This window comes from Colias eurytheme, chromosome 1 (genome assembly GCF_061535395.1).
Source record: "Colias eurytheme isolate Ceu_HAF_F1 chromosome 1, ilColEury1 Martin Lab GWU primary, whole genome shotgun sequence".
In the NCBI taxonomy this organism is placed as follows: Eukaryota; Metazoa; Arthropoda; class Insecta; order Lepidoptera; family Pieridae; genus Colias; species Colias eurytheme.
Window position 1 is genome coordinate 6,603,697 of NC_142980.1, and position 22,996 is coordinate 6,626,692.

The 22,996-nt window shown below is 33.9% G+C and overlaps 1 protein-coding gene across 1 annotated transcript; it reads left to right on the forward strand.

The window, feature by feature from the left end:
* The first annotated feature begins 495 nt into the window (after positions 1-495).
* Positions 496-22,334, forward strand: LOC149911042 (uncharacterized). The gene is made up of 2 exons (XM_090102778.1): positions 496-625; positions 21,913-22,334. The coding sequence occupies exons 1-2, from the start codon at positions 496-498 to the stop codon at positions 22,332-22,334; spliced, it is 552 nt and encodes a 183-aa protein (XP_089958904.1).
* Positions 22,335-22,996: the final 662 nt, after the last annotated feature.

A 22,996-nucleotide genomic window follows, 5' to 3' on the forward strand; every position in this document is an offset into this window, starting at 1 on the left:
ATAAAATAGTTATTGGAAAAGTAATAAGTATTAATTATCTATACTAATACTATGAAGCTGAAGAGTTTGTTTGTTTGTTTGAACGCGCTAGTCTCGGTAACTACCGGTCCGATTTGAAAAATTCTTTCGGTGTTAGATAGCCCCTTCATTGAGGAAGGCTATATGCTCGTGTCATCTCGCTAAGACCAACAGGAGTGGAGCACTGCTGGTAAAACCGCGGAGCACACCTAGTATGAAGATAAAATATATCATAAGTAATTTTTTTGTCTAAGATGTCGCATACTTATCATTACTATCCATAATAATTTCTCTACTATAATATTTTTAAAATCATCAAGGCCGAGATTACATCGTGTCCTAGGTACCATGATTAGCTACATTGAGATTCAGAGACAAATTCTAAGTTGTTAGTAAGTTGATAAGCTATTGATTAAATTTAATTATGTAAATAATATCAAATGTACACGTGAAACAAAATATGACGTAATAAAAAGTATGACATCTGCAAACCAGCACTTGGCCAGCGTGGTGGATGATGGCCTGGACCCTCATAGGAGGCCCGTGTCCCAGCAGTGGGAAGATATATGGGCTGATCATGATGAACAATTATACGTTACAACAATATGTATAAGCATATCAAATTTAAGAATAAGGCAAACTGACCTTATACTTATTCTGATTCATGGGTGCGGTATGATTCGATTGTAACCTAAAATAGAGTGCTGGATGATAGAATTTCAAATCATTTAACAGGTTAGACGTTTATTTAACTCTCGTTATTAATAATGTATTTACAAAGTTAAGGTTTAAAACAAGTTTCAGAAAGTTTTCGTAAGGATATCGTAAATCCCTTCAAACAGTATGTAAGCATGCCTGGGGCGACCAATAACTTTGGGGTGAGCAACAAGTGCTTTGAGATCTTTTGTTATTGTCCCGAAATTTTACCGTGACTGGAAAAACCTCTAGTCTCGACTTTTAAAACGTAGTTGAGTTTCAGCTTACTTTTTATGTCATTATAAACTGGCACGCTTAACTTACAACTCTACAAGTTTCGACCTTTAAGTTTCGTAGGTTGCAGTTGTATAAAACTTTTGGTGCCTTCCTCTTTAAATGATATATTGAAATGCATTTTAAACGTTTATTACAGAACAGTGTACGAGGAAGTGTACGAGTCTAAAAACAATTTAAAAAATCACTTTACGTTCATTTTAAAATCGTTCATATAAAATTACATTTTAAGTTATTGATTGACTTAAAAAGTATGAACGTAAAAAATAGAATAGGCAAAAAGTAAAATTATTCAAAATTTATCTTAAATTGATTAATGTCTACAATGTTCATACAATTTCAATGCTTATGTCTTCACGTACATATTGATCGCCAAATGCCACTTTGATAAATCGTGTGTTGACCATATAGGTATTCTACAATAATTGAGCATTAATTTATAATTAAGTATTATCTTATGCTTACGATTGATTGCTGGATGCATAGTTCAATCGAGTGCGATTACATTCGGTCTTATTGGAATAATTGATAACTATATATAGCTGCAGTGTTAGCTTTTAGCTTTCGTATATAAGCAATCAATACTTATATATACTATATTATAAATTTGAAGAGTTTGTTTGTTTGTTTGTTTGTACGCGCTAATCTCGGGAACTACTGGTCTGATTTGAAAAATTCTTTCAGTGTTAGATAGCTCATTTATTGAGGAAGGCTATAGGCCATATTATATCATCACGCTACGATCAACAGGAGTGTAGCCACGGAGGTGAAACCGCTCGGAGCAGCTAGTACACAATAAATAGAAAGTAGCATGATACCTTTCTTTTTCCAGATATTGTTCTATGGAAAGCATGGTGTAACGGAAGGTAGGTTTTGAGGTTTAACGAAATATATAAATACTTCCTACAATGCATAATTAATTTGATAGATTTGTAGAGTAATATGAATTCGCTTTTTGTTGTTGTTTCTTATGGATAACCGTAAACAAATTTTTAGATAGGTATAAATTATAAATGAGATGAAACTTTTGTTTCAAAAAAGGTAGGTACATATATGTTACTGAATTTTAACATTGCTAAATATTTGCCGTAGCTTAAAATATACCTACATGAGAATTAATCGATATTAATTATTATATACTTGTGCATTATCATATGGATTCAATATCAACATGTAACTGCAGTGCAATATGTAAATAGCGAAAGTAAACAAGGGTCGTTGATTAGTCAGACAAAATTAATACCATTTCGAACTCACTTGAATTGCCTGCGGTTCCTGTCTACACAGACTGATTGATATTACAACCCCTTTGACTCCGATCCTATATTAAAATGTGTCCGAGGGCTAAATGTCTATACATTTATTATATTGCACAATGTACATATTTGTTTTTTGTACATATAATATGTCCTGACGGGCACTTTTTTATACCTACTATATGGAAAGAATTGATTGTTGGTTAGTTACGATTCTTGAGCGCAAGACATTCAATAAGAAATTCTGTAACTTAGTGAAGTCGTGGGAAAATATAATGGATGAATAAAAGTAATAAATGAATATTTGAAACAATAACCATATTATGCTTATAACTATCAGATTTTAATTTATAATATTCATACAGCTCTTTATATGTAAATTATATCAACCAGCAAAGAAACCTCTTTTTATCTTACCTCCACATATTTTCTCGGTAAAAATACCTTAGCTTAGATGTGAAAACCTATTCAAGATAAATTTTAATGAGTCGCTTCAACGTCGCGCTCGTCTTTCTTTAAGACGTTTTAGTATTTGCTCATTTAATTTTTGATTTAAATATATATTGTAAATTATTAAATGTATTTTTATCAGAGGACTTTCATTCGAGAATGTGTTTGATATTTTTGTAATGACATATATGTCTACTCATAATTGGATAGCATCAAGGATAGGATAGGTTATTCGTAAAATGTCAGTAACAGGAGCTTATTGAAATGAAACCATCCGGTCCACTTGAAATAAATGTCGGTAAATCTATGACACGCTTTAAAACGAAATACATAGTAAATACATATTTCAGGAATTTTCTACAACTTTCTGTATATTGTATTGTGCTTGTACATAGGCTCTACAAAGAATTGAGGTATAAATCGAGAATTTACGTATTTTATACCTCTAAATACCTATATTTAGAGATGTAAAATACGTAAATTCTGTAAAATACGTAAAGTATGTAAGAATAATATTATATATCGTTCTTCTTTATGAACATATTTTAAAGACAACATTAACTAAGTTTTTAATAGTTACGAGGTAACGCTTTTGAGTAGTAGTGCGTAGGTAGTATCTAAAAGAAGATTATCAGATTACCTAACTTTTTTATGGCATAGCGGGCAAAGGAACAGGTGGTCCTCCTGACGTTAAGTGGTCACCACCACCTATGAACACACATGAACACACTTTAGTAGGTAATATAGGTGGTGTGACAGGTGTCTTGGTTTGGCACAATTCACAGTAAAAACTTTTTTTAAATAGAGGTTTTATATTTTGTACCGTATTTTGAAATGCCACTAAACATTATTACTTGTGACATGTTAAAATTGCATCTATTGCATCAAACCTGTGCATCAAACAGTATTTTATTTCGTAAAGTTTATTTTTATTTTCCGACATCCTTTTGAACAAGTTTTTATTGTGGTATAGTTCAAGCCAACATGAAATATGTACCTACTTCAAATCAAAAAGTGTTTCAAATATTATATTAAAAAGCAAATATTTCATAACTTCCTTTTATCGTTTATTATTCTTCCATGCAATAAAAAATATTGTAAATTGGACTATCCGTAGTTTCGCGTTAGTGAGTGTATCAAAATTTAAAAAAATACCTGCATGTAAAAAGAATCTGCAGATTAAATTCAATATCGGATATTCATTTTATAATCCTTTAAAAGCTTAAAATGAAAATACCTAAATTGCATATAGAAGAGCTTACATACAACATTTACAGCCAGATTCTGAATTGGGAATTGTTAAGATTTTAGTTTAAATATGTCAGATTAAAGAAAATATTGTATATTTAAGCCGTATTTCAGTATGATTTGCACAAGTCGTTTTTAACGTCAAATACTGAATGTCAAGTACTCAAATTAAGAAACCGGCCGACATTAAAAAAATAATAAATAAAAATTCCCATGGGCTAGAGAAGTTTTAACGCGTTAAAAAGTAGGCTACATATAAGGCTACATATTTCTCTAACCTCTTAACTCGAGACGCAAAATTGAAAAAACGTACCATATAAGTAATAGGGGGAGTCCGGGAGACTTGCCCAGGTGGGAGAGTTGAACCACTTTCAATAACTATTTAAATTAGGCGCCAAATTACGCTAAGTGGAACTTCTGCGCTGCCAGGTGAAAGAAAGACAAACAAAGAAACACGCATTCGAATTTATAAAATTTAGTGAGCATAGAATATTATAAAATGGCATCCTATAAAATATATTTCGTCTGGCAACGTATTGACAGTTCCATTGAAAAATGGATTAAATGCTTTTAGTCATATAACAGCTTAATAAAATCGCATTTTTCATCCAATATCCAGAGTTACAGGAAAGATCCTCACATACGCCGATTAAAGGGGTGGCACCACGGTGGCACTGGTTGAGTTTTGATGAAAAATCAAGTAGGTAGTGACTTTTTGCATTGACAATTAAAGCTATAATCTGATAAAAGCATGCAACCTGAGATAAAACAATAAACGACAATGCGTTTTTGGCGTCATTGTTAGGTGATGAATAATGAATCTCTCTGATTAAAGTTCGATTTACCTACACCTTTATAAGATCACGGTCAAGAACTAAGGGGATTAAATTGGGAGAAATAATTATATAAAATTATTACATTAGATTATACTTTTTATTGATTAGCAATCGAAGAATGAGAGTCAATCTTCCAAAATATAACTCCTATAAATCTATTGCATTTCAACTAAAATAGGTAGATACATACATGTGTATGTACATGGGTTGATCCAAAAGTAATGATAATCTATATTAAACAAGGTTATTACAGTTAAAATAATTATGTATTTCTCTAGATAATCTCCTAACTAGAAAATATACTTCAATATTGTTTTTCCTAAACTTCAAAAAAAAAACTTTTACTTCATTCACAAAAACCCCTCGACGCGGCCATCACTTCGCTGTCGTCTTAAAATTTCTTGCTGAGAATGTGTTTCTTGTGCCGAGGAAAGAGATAAAAGTATCTAAGAACTAGATCTAACGGTAAAGGTAGGTGTTCAAGCATTTAGAATGCCGATTTTTGAATGGCAGCCATCGCAACTGACGCCTTGTGATCTTTGTGTCGGTGCGTTGTCTTGGTGAAACAGCGTTCAGGTCCGCAGTTTGCCATGTCTCTTTTGCTTAGGTACTAACCTACCGCAATCTTTTAATTTGGTCTGTGTAGTAAGAGCCCAATAAAGGCTACCTTCTTAAAATATTCTACCATAATAATTATTCCTTCAGCGTCCCAAAAAACTACCGCTTTAATCTATCCCACTGATTTTCACTTTGAATTTCTTCATCGTCACTTTGGAAGATCGCATTCAGGCCATTGATTGTTTTTTGGTTTCAGCATAAACATGATGAACCCAGGTAACGTCCATGATCACAAAACGTGACAAAAAATTATCCTGATATCATTAAAAATTTAGAAATTCACCCTCTACATATCGAATCGTTGTTTCTTCTTTTCGTCGGGAAACATTCTGGCACGCACTGTTCACATTCAAATTAATGTAAATACTTGGAAACGTGGCCTGTTGATATGATTTTTTGTGATAACTTAGTGAGTACATGAAAGCAAAAAACATTTATTTTATATTTTTATGTGCATAGGACATACCCAATTATCATTACTTTTGGATCAACCTAGTATATTATGTACTTACCTAAAATTTATGAACGTAAACCGTCATGTACAACATCACTACTATACAGGGTGTAATCGTTAAGTGTGCACAGGCGATTATTCCGTAACTATTACAGATATCAAAAAACTTTAAACTGATATCGAAAGTACTTAACCTAATGAGTAAAATGGCCATAATAAATTTTTAAAAATAATACGAGAAATAACCAAAAATGTTACATTAAACGCTCCCATACAATTTATTTCCCATACATTTTGTATTCATAGTAGATTTTCGAAGTGACGTCCTTATTGTGCAATACAATGAGGAGGTCTATTTACAGTTTCTAAATGAACTTCCCTCCAAATTTGCGAAGTAATTAAAGCAGAAAACCAAAAAAACAAAAAAAAAGCTAAAATCTTTCATATTAAATGTATAGGTTGATTCAAAAGTAATGATAATTGGGTATTTCCTGTGCACATAAAAATATAAAATAAATGTTTTATGCTTGCTCATGTAATCACTAAGTTATCACAAAAAAATTATATCTACAGGCCACGTTTCCAAGTATTAACATTAATTTTAATGTGAACAGTGCGAGCCAGAATGTTTCCCGACGTTTTTAGGGTTCCGTAGCCAAAATGGCAAAAACGGAACCCTTATAGTTTCGTCATGTCCGTCTGTCCGTCTGTCCGTCTGTCCGTCTGTCACAGCCGATTTACTCGGAAACTATAAGTACTACAGTGATGAAATTTGATGGGAATATGTGTTGTATGAACCGCTACAAAAATATGACACTAAATAGTAAAAAAAAGAATTGGGGGTGGGGCCCCCCATACATGTAACTGAGGGATGAAATTTTTTTTTTCGATGTACATACCCGTGTGGGGTATCAATGGAAAGGTCTTTTAAAATGATATAAAGTTTTCTAAAAAACATTTTTCTTAAAGTGAACGGTTTTTGAGATATCAGCTCTCAAAGTCGTAAAAAGTATGTCCCCCCCCCTCTATTTTTATAACTACGGGGTATAAAATTCTAAAAAAAATAGAGGTGATGCATGCTAATTAACTCTTTCAACGATTTTTGGTTTGATCAAAGTATCTCTTATAGTTTTTGAGATAGGTTGATTTAACTGTAATTTATTATATTTGCTGCTACGGAACCCTTTGTGCGCGAGCCCGCACTCACCGCACTTGGCCGGTTTTTTGATATCTGCAATAGTTACGGAATAATCGCTTGTGCACACTTAACGATTACACCCTGTATACTCAGCTGATGTCCCCTTAGTGTGGTTTATAGTACACGGTGGTACAAATTTACCTTTAAATTTCCATGTGTCAATAAAACAGACCAAAATGGCTGCGACAAAGTGACGCTATTCTGTTTATTCAAGATATTTACCGAGCAATTTAATACAATTTCTGGTGTAGCTTTATGTACATCAAATACGAATGGATACCGATTTTACTCTTTGACAAACATTTGAATAACTGGACTGCAGAATATATTATATATAGTTATGAACATGTTCATAAACATCAATATTTGAATACATTTTGAGAATCCAACTCAAGCTTATAAAATTGGCTAAAAGGAAAGAAAATTACCTTAAGAAATTTATTAAAATAAAAGTTATTATTTGAATAGGTACCTACTGCATTTTTAACTCACCGCCACGGCCGCGGCGTTATACTTACAAATAATCTTAATCCAACATTACCTACAAATGTAACAAATCTAAACTCATAACAATAAAAATAATTTCAGGTTCAGGTGGTTATTGGAATATACGTTAAAATATAATGCAAAGTATTACTTCATTGTATTTTCACGACTAACAAATGCAATAAAACCACATTAAAGAAGAAATCGATTTAGGAAGCAAATATTTAATTAAATGTGCACTTCACTATGCTTGTGTACCTGCTTTAAGTAGTATAGTTTCACTATCATAGTCCATTGGGACGGAAATCCAACACGACCCAAGAGAGATTAGGCGCGAGATCGACGGCTTAACATGCTGTTCCAAGGACGAGGTGTAAGAGTAGACAGACAAAAGACAAGGCCAACTTCCTGACAGCATTCTGTTATCGACAGATTTTTGGACAGACACATCTCAATTGCGTGTTGAATCGCACAGAAGGTTTAATCTCAGGAGTAGCAATCCACACTAGAAATACAATTAGGTAGGTAGATCAAAAAGACATAATACATCAAAGCAATAACAACATCATACCTACCAACGATAGACTTTTCTACACGATCCAGACATTTATTTCCCAACTGAGACCCCATTATCGAAATGCATCCAACATGTAAAGTTTTTCTTCTACCTATTTTCAGAAAAGCCTTAATAAGTTTAAACGCAGATAATTGCACTGTTCCGTTTCGCAGTTATATAATAATAGAACCTTCAAACTCGTTACAGCATTGAAATTCCCACATATCTATTATTTTACCGATGAAATTAAACATACCTAATTATTGATTCATATCCGCACAATCAGAATTTATGTATTTGATGGCAGTGCAGTGGTATGAGTTATTGAAATTGTTTTAAATCAAGTGCAAATATAATTAATTTGAATGCGTGATTTACATGGTTGGCATGGGTTCTTATTTTGATTAACTATTTTTCATTCATCATACATTAAACTTATTTTGATATATTTTAGCGAATAGCTGAATTTTCGCTGACCGCCTAACCCCTCTTAATACTTACCTGCTAGAACTCTTCACATCTTCAAGCAAAGATATTTTTAAAGTTATTCGTCATTGTGTTCAAGTATTCAGAGATGACGATCGTGGTTATACTTAGTTCCCGTTACTCTTGTTAAGCTTAGCGGCTTAAACTTGAATTTAATAAACAAGATTGGTCTTTGAATGACGAATAGCTTAGATATTTACCAATCTTAGAGCGAGCGCCCACGAGCAACTTAGTTGCCCGGCAACTATTTTGTCTCTGTCGCTGTCTCCTCGCAAAGTTTTGAACGATGCGCTCACGAAAGCGACAGCAACGCAACTTTTTCTTTAAAATTTTCTGCATTTATCAACATGGTTTTCGAAGAGACGGTTGTGGTCTGTGCTCTTGTCCCGCATAGTTCCCATTCCCGTGGGATTTCCGGAATAAAACCTATCCTATGTGTTAATCCAAGTTATCCTCTATATGTGTGCTAAATTTCATTGTAATCGGTTCAGCAGTTTATGCGTGAAAACTGAAAACCATACATATGTACCTACAAACCTTTCCTCTTTATAATATTAGTATAGATATGTAATCGTAATTGTAAAAAGTAAAGTAGTTTTTATTTAATACTTTTTAGTGTATTTTTCAACACAAATCAAACGAGCTCAACCTCGATAAAGTTGAGTCAATATATTACTAAGTTCCTATGGCCACTTTCCGATTCCATCATCAAATCAGCTCTATCTCATAATAATGTTTCATCGCTATCCAATTTACATGCGTATACAAAATTTCAGCTCAATCGGTTTCCTGAAAATGAATCAAAGTTACTTGCTACATTTCAATTAAGGGGGCGCATAAAGCAAAATAACCAATCTTCTATTCGATGATACGTGTAATATGCAAGACTAAATCTAAAAAATAAAATATATATCAAACTAGATGATATGTTCAACGGTGGTTCAACGATTCTGTTTAATCAAAAACATAAAATATTAAAATTTACTCGTTAAAAAAAAATCACCAAGTTAGCTCTAATTTTCACACTTTTACGTTTTCTACTTGACATGGTAATACTTATTATGATTTTTTTTTCATAAACAATTATATTAAAACATTTGCAAGATATTTGTCAGAGCATTTTGTGTAATAACTTTTAGTTTTGGTTTTATCTGCGATAAACCACTTTTGGCGCTCTTTTTTTCTCGAGATAAACGTTTGATTTTGGTTTGTGGTTTATCGCAGATAAAACCAAAACTAAAAGTAATTACACAAAATGCTCTGACAAATATCTTGCAAATGTTTTAATATAATTGTTTATGAAAAAAAAATCATAATAAGTATTACCATGTCAAGTAGAAAACGTAAAAGTGTGAAAATTAGAGCTAACTTGGTGATTTTTTTTTAACGAGTAAATTTTAATATTTTATGTTTTTGATTAAACAGAATCGTTGAACATATCATCTAGTTTGATATATATTTTATTTTTTTAGATTTGGTCTTGCATATTACACGTATCATCTAATAGAAGATTGGTTATTTTGCTTTATGCGCCCCCTTAAGTCATCGAGATCAGACAAAAATGCTCACAAAATAAAAACTACTGGGCTTATCCGAATAAATTTTATGGGACCAATCCCACACCATTCTGCATCAAACAAAAAAAGAGTCACGTAAATCGGTTCAGAAACCTCGGAGTAATCGGTGTACATACATACAAAAAATATACCGGCCGAATTGATAACCTCCTCCTTTCTTTTGAAGTCGGTTAAAACTACTGTGTACGAGAATAAATACGTTGACATAAATACGTATTATCGCTACGCCGGTTACGCGGCAACTGGCCGGCGGCCGTCGCCTGGCAACATTTTTGTCGCCGTGCGCGCACTTGCATTGAAACCAATAGATAGGGCGACAGTTGCGTCGCGGGCTTGTCTCCGAACCCGCGGACAAAAAAGTCTCCCGGGAGTTGCGTCGCTACGTACGCGCACTTTCATACTAGCCCATGGCTGGAGAGACAAAATAGTTGCGGAGACAAAATTGTTGCGGAGACAAAGTTGCTCGTGGGCGCTCGCTCTTACGAGAGTAGCCATTTCATTTAGATGATAGAAAAGAAATGAAGACTATTTTTGAAAGACCAATACCTACATTGATAAGACATTTGTGTAAAAACGTCTCAACATCTCAACCTGATCTCAACAAATTTCTAAATGTAGAGCATTATGTAAGGGTAATAATTGTATTAATGAAAAGAAATTATATTAAAATACTGCGAAATAATATAAATGAGAGAGAGTATAAATCAATTTACAATGAATAGTAAATAGAGAAAATAAAAATAATTTCAATAGACTAGTGAGTGGCCTTAGATATTACAAGACTACATTAAAATATTGTTCGTTCGTAAATCAGTTTTCCGCTGCGAATTTGTTTATACAATTGTTGAGATAAAGCACTTAGGTACTTTCGTGAGTGTATCGTACTCACTCTTGTTTGTTATATTAAATATAAGCAGCATACCAACAACAATAAACAAACGAAGTAAGAAGTTCATTCCTTATTCTAGTATAGTTTTGTGGAACAGAATATTGAATGGCTTCGTAAAAATGTATCCGTTGATTGTCCACTAAGCGGTGTTCTTGACAACTGAGATTAACGAGAACCTCTCATCGGACTATTGCCTATTTTGAGCCACGATCCTAGTCTATATAAAGCTCAGATAACTGACGGCAAACTCAATTCGAGAGATGAATATTCGTAGCTTCGGTCACTTTACACAAACCACAATTCATTGCAATTATTCGAAAGCGTAGATACCTATGCGAAAGTATACAGGCACATGATTATGTTCAGCATGCGAAAGCATGATAAGTAACATGATAGGAAAATGTAATATTCTTGGAAATGGACATACGAGAAATGAAAATATCAAAGCTCAATCGCGGATTTATTTCAATGGAAGCTCGACGGGAAATCCAGTGCAGCAAACCTAATAACTTTATACTTACAATATTATTCAAATGGTGGATACCTAGAATCTTGTAATTTCTCAACGGCATAACAGATTGGATACGATATTCAATTCCACGAGATACTTTTAATCTGGAATTTGCAGACAAATCATGTATAATATGAATTTGCGAAATTGAAAGAACCTATGCTATCTGTGACATATGATTTATAATAAAAAATGATGTACTTACTCGCAAATTATCTTGTAACTTTAAGATATCTCAGAATAAAACATTTAATTAGTTTTTAATTATACTTGTAAGGATATATATTCACAATAAGTTTAACTATACTTATGCAAGTTGTAGATGTTAATAAAATTAATCAAGTTACTGAGCGGACCTGGGTCGGATCTCAAGAGTCGCAGCTCGTATTCTAAACAAATTAAATAAATTGAATAACTTTGATTTCTCTTATTACCAGGGTATTATACTGGAATCAATAAAAAAGAGTCTACTGTATTATTCATTGCTAACGTTTTTTTTTATTTTCTTCATAACTATAGGTACTACTTAACAAGACTTTAGTGTATTGGTGTGCAGGGAGATGAATTAAGGATTTCAGCCAAAAGAAATTATATATTTTCTACTAAGTTACACAAAATACACTATAAGCACTAAACTAATTTATAAACTACTTAGACGTGGGTCGGTGACGCGAGTTTCGGGATAGTCGATCCCACCGCAGGATCATTGCGTTCATAGTTTTTTTTTTTATGAAACCAAAATTTTATGAATATTTATAATTAGGAGAATATATTTATTATATCGACTAGGTTGCCAGTAAAAATTTTGCCGCAATCATGTTTAATAAAATTTTTTCGTATCGATTTTTGAGGGAAAACTTCGTTCACTTGTTTTTTATATAGAAAATGTAGTCTACATCACGGCAAATGTTAACTCAAAGTTCTGAGGTAACAAAGCCAAAAAAATATTATTAACGTTTTATAGACTCAACTTAATATTTTACCTACCCAATTTTCCATCACCTACGTATCTAAAATTACTGCTATAATCGTTTAAAAATTATAAATGCATCTATCCTATCCTACTAATATTATAAATGCGAAAGTTTGTGAGGATGGATGTGTACAATGTGATGTTTGTTACTCGCACGCAAATACTACTGAACCGTTTACAATTAAATTAAGCACACATATAGAGGGTAACTTGGATTAACACATAGGATAAGTTTTATACCGGAAATCCCACGGGAACGGCAACTATGTTTTTCTTTAAAACGCGGGCGAAGCCGTGGGCGGAAAGTTAGTTAACAATATTGACAATATTCTTAGTATCCTTTAAAGTTTAAGTCATATTAAGGTCCAGGCAATATTGAAATAGCTGTGGTGGCAAAGCAGAGGATTTAAAATTAATTATTACTTAATAAGACGCTTTAATAACTATAAATACCTATAGAGAATTAATCCTCACTTATTCCCATCCTTCGTGCCATCCTTTGTCTACTTTGGGATTAAGCTATCTTCCTTTTAACTTTCAAAAGGTGGATTTGGGAGTTTGTACTCTACAGATTAATAACGTTCATTATTAAAATATTCATATTATACATTATAGTAGGTATACGTACCGTAACTTGTTTGAGCTCGGGTTCCGCCGGTGAATGTAGAGATTATTTTTATTTTTCGAATTATACTAATTATATATTATTATACTTATTTATATTTATTATTAAACTATTTTTGTAACTATCGAAGAAACTTATAACGAAGATATATTTAATTATGCTTAAATACACAAACTATTTATTTATTTTTAATACAGTTCAGGATTCCTGAAAGAAAGATACCTATTGAATGTTTTTAAGTTCATAAATAGAGAAGTTTATTCAAATGAGTGGCATTTTGAAATAATATTTTCAATATGTCAATTTTAATAATAAAATGTTCAATTTGGTAAAATTGGTTAACCTCATATTTTTTATTTTAAAAATAATGATGTACAGTAGTTATATAAGTACACAATGGTATTCATATTTTTTTTGTGTTATGTTAATAACTTTTTAAAATAGCGTTACTTTAGTTTAAATAATAATAATAGGTATATATGTACTTGTCAAGAAGTTACGTGTACTGATCGCTTGTGATTAAATAACGAAATTATAAAAATATTTTTTGTTTATAAAATACCCTATTATTAATTGGTAGCTCTTATATTTTCAATTCCACACGAACTAACGCGACTTTTTTTCATATTAGCAGAATGGAATTACCTACAGTAAATTAAAAAAGCAAACAAGTAGCGTTTATTCTTTTATTTATATTTTGTTTTTAATATTAATGGTATGAAAAAACATGGCGCGGCAACTCATCGCGCTCAGACATTGGAATAAAACCGTAATCAACAGGTACCTAAAAATTATATGGGATATCCGAGCGCGCACGGCGTTGTCACCTGTAGGCGGGCGGGCCGAATGACGAACGGAACGAGCGATTGCATCCGCGATGCACTGGGAACTGCCGGTGACTGTAAAGCCACCTATATACTTGTGCTTATAGATATGAGAACAATTTATACCTGGAACTTTCCAACTGGACAAAACAATGTTTACGTAGATAAAATCTGGCACTTAGTCCACGTAATAATTGCCGAGCAAATCAGACCGCCAGCTAGAATCAAACGAAATCATAAAAATGAAGCCTTTAACGTAAGTATGTAATTAATAATTATAACGCATTTTTATATTTTGTAATATTCACATGAAAGCTTTCGAATTTTTTTCTGTTTCCAATCCAAACTACTCTCGCACGATTCAAATCTATTGACCTAATAAACAAACAACTAAGAGACACACTTTTCTTCTCGAACTTAAAAACGAAAAAATGTGACTGCTGCTGCTACTCTGTTATGGAATACTTTAATTCATAACTCATAAATAACTGCAGATTTATTTATGAGTTATGAAGAAATAATATTTATTTTGACTTGAATTTAAAAGTACATGCTACAGCTTGCTTTTTGAAGTCATAACAATGATTATTCGATTTCAAATTCGTTTATTATGTCAATTTTTATCCTATCTTAACCTAACCCTGCAAAGGTATTTAGCAAGTAGCAGTTCAAAATGATTTTATGTGATTTTAACAGCCTGTATTAAAGTTAATTCCCAATAAATATACCTAGCAAATAAAAATTCTCAAGACGCTTATGACGACTGAGTCACCGAAATTTATTTTATTAGCTTTGGCTAATCTGAGATTAGGGTAAACTTTTAGTTTAGTTGTCATCTGGGCCCGCATGTCTGAATTGGGTTTCCCTACTATTATGCCATTAGACCCTTCAATTCAACCCACGAGCATGGCTGTAGCGTTCCACTTTGGACTGTCAACAAAGGCAAGCCAGAAAGAATAAATTCTGAGCCTCGTCTTTGTCACTACGAACTACCACCCATGCAGTGCGGAGATGAAGACAGAGCCCTCCCCTGGATACTCCCACAGTTTTTTAACATACCTGTTTGTACCTATTAAATTTTAATTTTTAATATTTGCCATATTGTGTATAATCCGTATTGCTCAACATTGTAAATATCACCTGCAATGACATCTTTTAGTTATGAAATATGAATAAGGAGTTTGGGGGCTTCCAGTTACCTAACTGTTAGTAGTTAGGTTTTTTTATCTAGATATATGTTTGCACAGTAATAAATATACCAGATATAAAGTATTTAACAAGAACTATTCATAATCCTGGTGTAGATTAGTTAGCCACGAAGTCTATGTAAATTAATCTAGCAACAAGGATTTTCTCTGGACTATGATATTAGTGACGTCTTTGTTTGAGTCCTTCATACAATGTAAGCGTAAATGAACAGCGACGGCGCTCGAAAATTTAACTTGATAATAGATTCTCCTTGCAAGGCCCGAGTAAATTACGTCCTGGATACGACCACAAAGCGTCGAAATAGTTTCAGCTTGTATTATTTATTAACATCTATCGCAATATTTTATGTAGATTATGGTCAGGCCGTTTTAGAAGTTGAGGTGACCTACAATATCTACTGACGACCCCTTCTTTAAATTTATCTCATTTCACGTTCTTAAATTACAGTGGAAATTCTCTCGATATAGTTCTGTGGGAAGTTCCATATTTTGCAGCGTTTTTCTTTAATAGGTATCTATTTGTGCATTATAAATCGCGACCTAGGTACTTGTTCGGTAACATATTTTTTTAATGGTAGGGGGAAGTTTGAAACATGACCTTTTATATGTAGATTATTTTGAAAGTATATAGAGTAAAAAACGTGAATTTACCTATATCAATATTAGCTGTGCCCCGCGGTTTTACCCGCAGTGCTCCGCTCCTGTTGGCGTGTTGATATACAGGGTGTCACACTATTGGTATACTAAGCGCGAAGGGACTTATAGGTTTGCATATACTGATCATGAAAAAAATACTTAAACAACAAAATTACGTCAAAAATTTTTTGCTAAATTTTTCCTGAAAATCCATGTTTTCTTCTCTGGTTTCGCGCAGCCGGCATATAACGCTTCTCTAATGTGAGCATTTTGTCTATGAAAACATAATCTTAAACGATAGCCCACGTGCTGGTGGCAAAGCTGGGCGGGTTGCTTGTTATGGGTGTACACATAGAGTTTTAAGATTTCATCTATTTGAAAAAAAAATGCGTCTGGAATTTTTTAAGTATTTTTTACGTATGCAGCGTATGCAAAACTATAACCTCCTTTGAGCTTAGTATACCAACAGTGGGACACCCTGTATAATATATATACTTACTAGCTGTTGCCCGCAGCTTCGCCTGCGTGGAAAAGATAAATAAACATGATACAAATTTTCATCCCCTATTTTTTCCCCTTGGGGGTAGAATTGATCAAAATCCTTTCTTAGAGGACGCCTCCGTCCTAACATCTACCTGCATGCCAAATTTCAGCCCGATCCGTCCAGTGGTTTGGGCGTCGATAGATCACTATATCAGTCACCTTTTTTTTTTGAGTTATATACTTAGATATAGCTTATAGCCTTCCTCGATAAATGGGCTATCTAACAGCGAAAGAATTTTTCAATAAAGCTATTAAGTATAATATAAACGTAAAATCTATGATGAGCTAAATTCGAACCGGTTTGAATAAAAAAAAAATATGTGTGCGTGTACTATTGTACACACGTAAGAAGTGAAACTTCTTTATGACCTTGATTTTCAAAAAATAATTTACCATGCAACTTGACAGAAATACGTCGAATAGATCGATAAGAACAAGATGGCGCGTAACGGAAAAATGTTACACTAAATTTTTTTCCAACCCCGATAAAGAAGTTTCACTTCAAAAATATCTGCGAATATTTAACCTAACTGAAAATTGGCGTGGAAGATGTGTGTTTATGGCAATTAAAGCTGGAACCTGGACGCTATTGCTATTGCAATCGAGTTCGCTTGCACTGGACACAAATTTACTTAAATGTTGGCCCGAATACATGTTAGGATTTGATTGCACAAGGGTTAAGACGTATGCTATTTGGTTTTCAGAACAAAATAGTGCCTTTGATTTATATTAACGCCAATCTCATAATTAATAATAATTTTGTACAAATAATTATCGTCTATTAATAAAAAAATCCCCATTATTAAGTAGGTACATTATTTATTTTTACCTTTTTTGTCTTTGATTCATATATTTTCAGAAAATAATCTTTTGTTATTTTTCCTAGTCAAAGTAATAAAATTTTGTCCAACCTTGACATATATTTTTTTTAAATGTATTAAAGTAACAGTTGGCATTACCTGCTGCTAAGTTAAAAGCTTACGTGAGCGTACAGGACGGGCAAGTTACGTTTATTATTTACTTCGCGTTAGAAAGCAAGCAACAAAATGATAGAACAATAAAAAACCGGCCAAGTGCGAGTCGGACTCGAGCATGAAGGGTTCCGTACTATGGGGAACCTTAATATATTACTTTTTTTAATTTTTAGTATTTGTTGTTATAGCGGCAACGGAAATACATCATTTGTGAAAATTTCAGCTATCTATAGCTATCACAGTTTATGAGATACAGCCTGGAGACAGACAGACATTCAGACAACGAAGTCCCATTTTACCCTTTGGGTATACGGAACCCTAAAAAGGAATACTATTGGATAATTGCCTTACTTTGATAAAACGAAGAGAAAACTATTGAAAAGAAAGAATCATCTTGTCTTGTCCTATGATTGTTCTACCTATAGTGCTTTCTGATAAATATTCCCATTTTTTTGTCTCTTTATATCGCATAGTATGTAAGAAGCAGTCTCGAGTATAATTGTACTATATGGGACCCTTACGAACATAAATATATTTGAAAGCTCGAAAAAGTCCAAAAGAAATTTTGCAGATTCATTTATAAAAAAATGTACGGATACTATCCAAGAAGCTTATATCTAATACACTGGAGATTTCAGTATGAACATTAACTTGTAACAAGAAAAAAAGGACGTTGAATGACGCCTGTATGTTTTTTATCCCTTTCACACCTAGGTAACTGTAACACGGGGACGTGGACAACCCAGACGCCCTAGAGCAGATCTGTCTAAACTTTCCACCTAAGATCGTGTACAGCGTGGCGGGTCCTCAGGACGTGGGCCTACGACGTCTTCGCGATTTGTTCACCGTCCAGTCGGGAGAGCGAACGAAGTGGTAGGAATCGAGGAATACAGCTGCTCAATGTCATGCTCGCTCACAGCAATGATTGCGATATACTTTGTTTAAGTTTAGGTATATAAATTTAAAAATATTATTTTGTTCTTTCTTAGTTATAAAAAAGGATGTTATTTTAGTTAAGTAACTGCCTTGGGTGTGTACCTGTAAATTACTTGTGTTGGAAAATAAAGAATAAAGAATAATTTCTTGCCACCAAGTAGAATCACCGCATTAAATTAATCAAGAGCACAGAATAGTAGCACAGTATTACCATTATTTCCTACAGGAAGGAAAGGAAGTGGTAGGAATCGAGGAATACAGCTGCTCAATGTCATGCTCGCTCACAGCAATGATTGCGATATACTTTGTTTAAGTTTAGGTATATAAATTTAAAAATATTATTTTGTTCTTTCTTAGTTATAAAAAAGGATGTTATTTTAGTTAAGTAACTGCCTTGGGTGTGTACCTGTAAATTACTTGTGTTGGAAAATAAAGAATAAAGAATAATTTCTTGCCACCAAGTAGAATCACCGCATTAAATTAATCAAGAGCACAGAATAGTAGGTATGTCATGAGTAAGATATCATTCAAAAGGTAAATATTATAATCTTAGATTATAATTTTATAAAATAATGTATTTGTAATAACTACAACTAGTTAAAAAAATGAAACTATAGGTTTGTTTATGTATTTTGATTGAGTATTTCTTTATGCATAATATGATTGTTTGTTTCTAAAATAAAGAAAATATAATTGCGAGAATTGGATAATTTGTCCCGAATGAAAATTCCATTACCTATTTGCCGATCGTAACACAAACTGTAAGCCGCAAATATTTGGAATCTGTTAGTGAACCATTTCATTTGAACATTGTTAAGGGACATCGCTTGGATTAATTTTACGTTACAAACGACCGCAGTCAATAGAGCTTCGAATGGTTCGAGATTGAATCACTAAAATGAATAGGCTGATCGATCAACGGGCTAATAACGCTCCGTACATTCGTTAACGGTGGTCAAGTCTGCACATAGAGTAGATGCCTCATGCCATATAATTTAAGGGTTCATCTACTCCGATCACATTATAAACTACAAGGATAATTGACATTGAGTCATGTAAAATTGACGTAGGTACAAACGTTAGACAGGACCAAGACAGGACGCATATAGTGTTATCTAAACTTTAAGGACGAAAAAGTGTTGATTGTTGATTGTGGTTGATTATAAATGTTATGGGCCCTCTTCACAATAGGCAGGGTTGGGCGAATAGAGGCAATCAGTGATACTTTCTAAGTTTTATATTTTTGTAAATGGCTTGCATCGGCGATAAGTTAAATAACTGAAAGTTGGTGCAACGTATCTATGAACAAATACATAAATAAATATATAGTTACCTCATCTTTTCTATTTCGTTTTATTTCCCTTTAGGTATTGGGCAATAAAACGAAAGTATTAAAATAATTGTAATTTATGTTGTTAGTGTTTAATAGTTTTATTACCTGCCCAAGCACGAAAAAGAGCTGATGATTAAGTTGCTTAGCATTTTTTCAAGTATTTATATACAGGGTGGAAGGTTAAGATGGGGCATGAAGGGCAGGTACCTTAACCGATGTAGCTACATGAAAACGTTCTTAGGAGACTATCCTTAAATTTTAATCTGCATTCACAGATTTTTGAAAAAATGTACGGTCAGCAAGGAAATCGGCAGTTTTCAAAAAAAAATTTTTTTGATGCCAATCGATCCAGTTTCTCATGGGGATCAAAACACTCTAAAAGACCAACTGAGGTATCAGGTATGAGTACTAGAAAAGTCAGAAATCGCGAAAAACTATTTCCACACATTCACTAAGAAAATAAGTGATCCAACAAAAGATGCGTTAATAGAAAACTCCAAAGAGATTTTCAGGCTTCAATATTTTTTGTTTCTGATTATTAAAACACATACTGATAATAAGAAGAAACATTAATTTAATTAAACGGTTGTCAAAGAAAATAAAAAATAACAAAATAATAACAAAAAACAACTGCCCTTCATGCCCCATCTTAACCTTCCACCCTGTATATTTTAATGATTTTATTTCAAAAAACCTTCACCGTAGAAACTGCTCTCCGAATCTGTGGTAAATGGTAAAACTATGTTATGACTAGGCAATAGTCCTTCTAGAAGAAGTCAAATTCTATTTAAACATGATTTTGAGTTTGAGATAATATTCGTGATGAGGCACAGACATTCAAAGAAAGATACGAGATTAAAAGATGTTTTATTGATTCAAAATTAACTTGAATTTACAAAATGTGTTTCATTCGCCATTCTTACACAATACGTACTTATATAGGTAATTACAACTTAACGTCAATCTTTGGATGAACAGTAAAATGTGTCGCGTTCCGCATCTCTCTAGTCTCTACTCTACATTCGTCATTATAGCACATCTTTAGCATACTAGATATAGCTCAAGGAGATGAAAAAGTAGTTATGGGTGATTTTGAATATAAGTATAACCACGAAATAACTTCTTAAAAAATACATTTTCCATATAATTTGCTGCCTAAATAATAATGATGATTTCAAAAAATAATCAGAAGTAGTAAGAACATAAATAATAATTTGTGCGTACCTGACCCCGGGTATTATAACCACTTGTGGAATATGTTTCAGTATAGCTATTTATAAGTCAATGTTTTCCTCTACATAGCATAGGCACTAAAGCCTTATGAATGTTGTTGAAAGATTTAAATCCTGTGTACTGTCACTGTGTAGGTAACCTGCATATTCTGAGTTAATAGAAATATATTTCTGTTTATTGGTTTCTCAAAAAAACATGTCACCTTACTAGTTATGTACCTATACAAAAAAAATACGTAAACTGAAAATCAACATTGAGAATTCTCAACTTTAAATTGTTTTCCAAAAACGTCCCCTTACTAATTATTTACTAACCCTACTTTGTCTACATATATTCGCCTTATAAAATCGTATATAAAACATTAACTATTCAGTTACATATAGACGCTCAGTGTAACATTTGTATGTACATAAATATACTTATATTGTAGTCACGCTTACCTTATACTGTCGGTGACTCCATGTGTTAACAGGTGGCGCTTTCAACAAGTCGCGGAGTCACGCGGCCCGTAGCTCAGGCGTGCGGTAGGGGCAGAGTCCCGACAAGAACACGGCACGCTGCATGCGAGACGCAAGCGTGGCTATACCTATCGCCATCGATTTTTTATATACCTACATAGGCGGCAACACGTGGTTTAATCTTCAAAAAATACACTCGTAATTCGATCTTATGTTCGCGCTGTGTAGGTACTTCAAATAAAAAGAAAGATCATGCTAGGTACGCCGCTATTTGAAAATTTCATAAAATTTATTTTCCTCCCATGAAATTCGCAGACAATTTTTAATATTCGCATGTTAATTTTGATTTTTCAATATGTGCAATTTTAATAAATAGATTTATGTTGTTTATTTTACAAAAAAATATAGCCATAAACTGTTGTGGGTTGTAACTAGCCTCTACAGTCTAGGTTCGTAGCTCGTAGCCTAAGCTCGTAGCCTTGCTCGTAGCTAATGCGTTCCAAGCAAACGTTAATAACGACTGCGGCTGACAAAAGATGTCGCTCTGTTAAATTGTATTTGTTGTCATCTAAGTAATTATAACACCGTGAACTCAGTGATACATCAGGGATATTATGAGGATTGGGTAGAGAGGAGGTGGGGGCCTCTCAGTTACCGGCTTGTGCAGATCCTGTCAGGACATGGATGCTTTGGCAGCTACCTGCACAGGATAGGTCGGGAACCGGCCCCCACCTGCCACCACTGTAGCGGCCAACTGGACACGGCCCATCATACCCTGGCCGAGTGCCCGGAATGGACGGCGGAGCGAAGGCATCTTGAAGGCTTGCTGGGAGAGGATGAAAGTCTCGTGAAAGTGATGGTCAGTGGCGACACTGAATGGAAGGCGGTCGTGGCCTTTTGCGAGGCCGTGATCAAAGCAAAGGAGGTTGCAGAGAGGGCCCGGGAGAATGACCCAACGGCGGATCCTCTGCACCGACGAAGACCCGGCAGACGCAGGCGTCTGTACGTCCAGCAATAGCACTGAAATATTATACGGTTTGACGAATAAGTGCAGGGGGAGGTTTACGTAGAAACGAGCATATTGTAGCTATGCTCGCTGCAATTAAACCGGCCCCCCCTGCGATAAAAGGCGGATAGCCCGGCAATAGGGCGACGTTATCTTCTGATACCGACGTTTATTGCCACCTTATGGGCTTGGGTGAGCCGCCAAGTCACGGCAATATCCACGTACGCGGTGGGGGTATAAGGCCTGGCTGTTAACCCCTGCCGCCGAAGGTGAACGCAGGCCACCGTTGGGTTTTAGTGGGTATGGCTTCTCGCGAGTCCCACATACCCCCTCACGCAGAAAAACTGCAGAGGGGGATGCGTAAATGCATTTCCCAACGTTAAAAAAGGGATATTATGAGGATATTCATAAAACATACCTAGTAACTGACCTACATACTTATAATATTACCTGAACAAATTATTATTAAGTAATAATATGTACCTATTGAAGTTTACTCATATTTAGCACGCATAACGCGTCACCGTGCACATGTGTTACTTTAAAAAAAATGAAAGGCAAGGATATATTGCACAGTATATTGTAGGTATGTGAATTATAGGTTGGTTATAGGTATAATATTGCATATCTGACTAAATACTATATAACACATGCTAAGAACACATGTATGATAA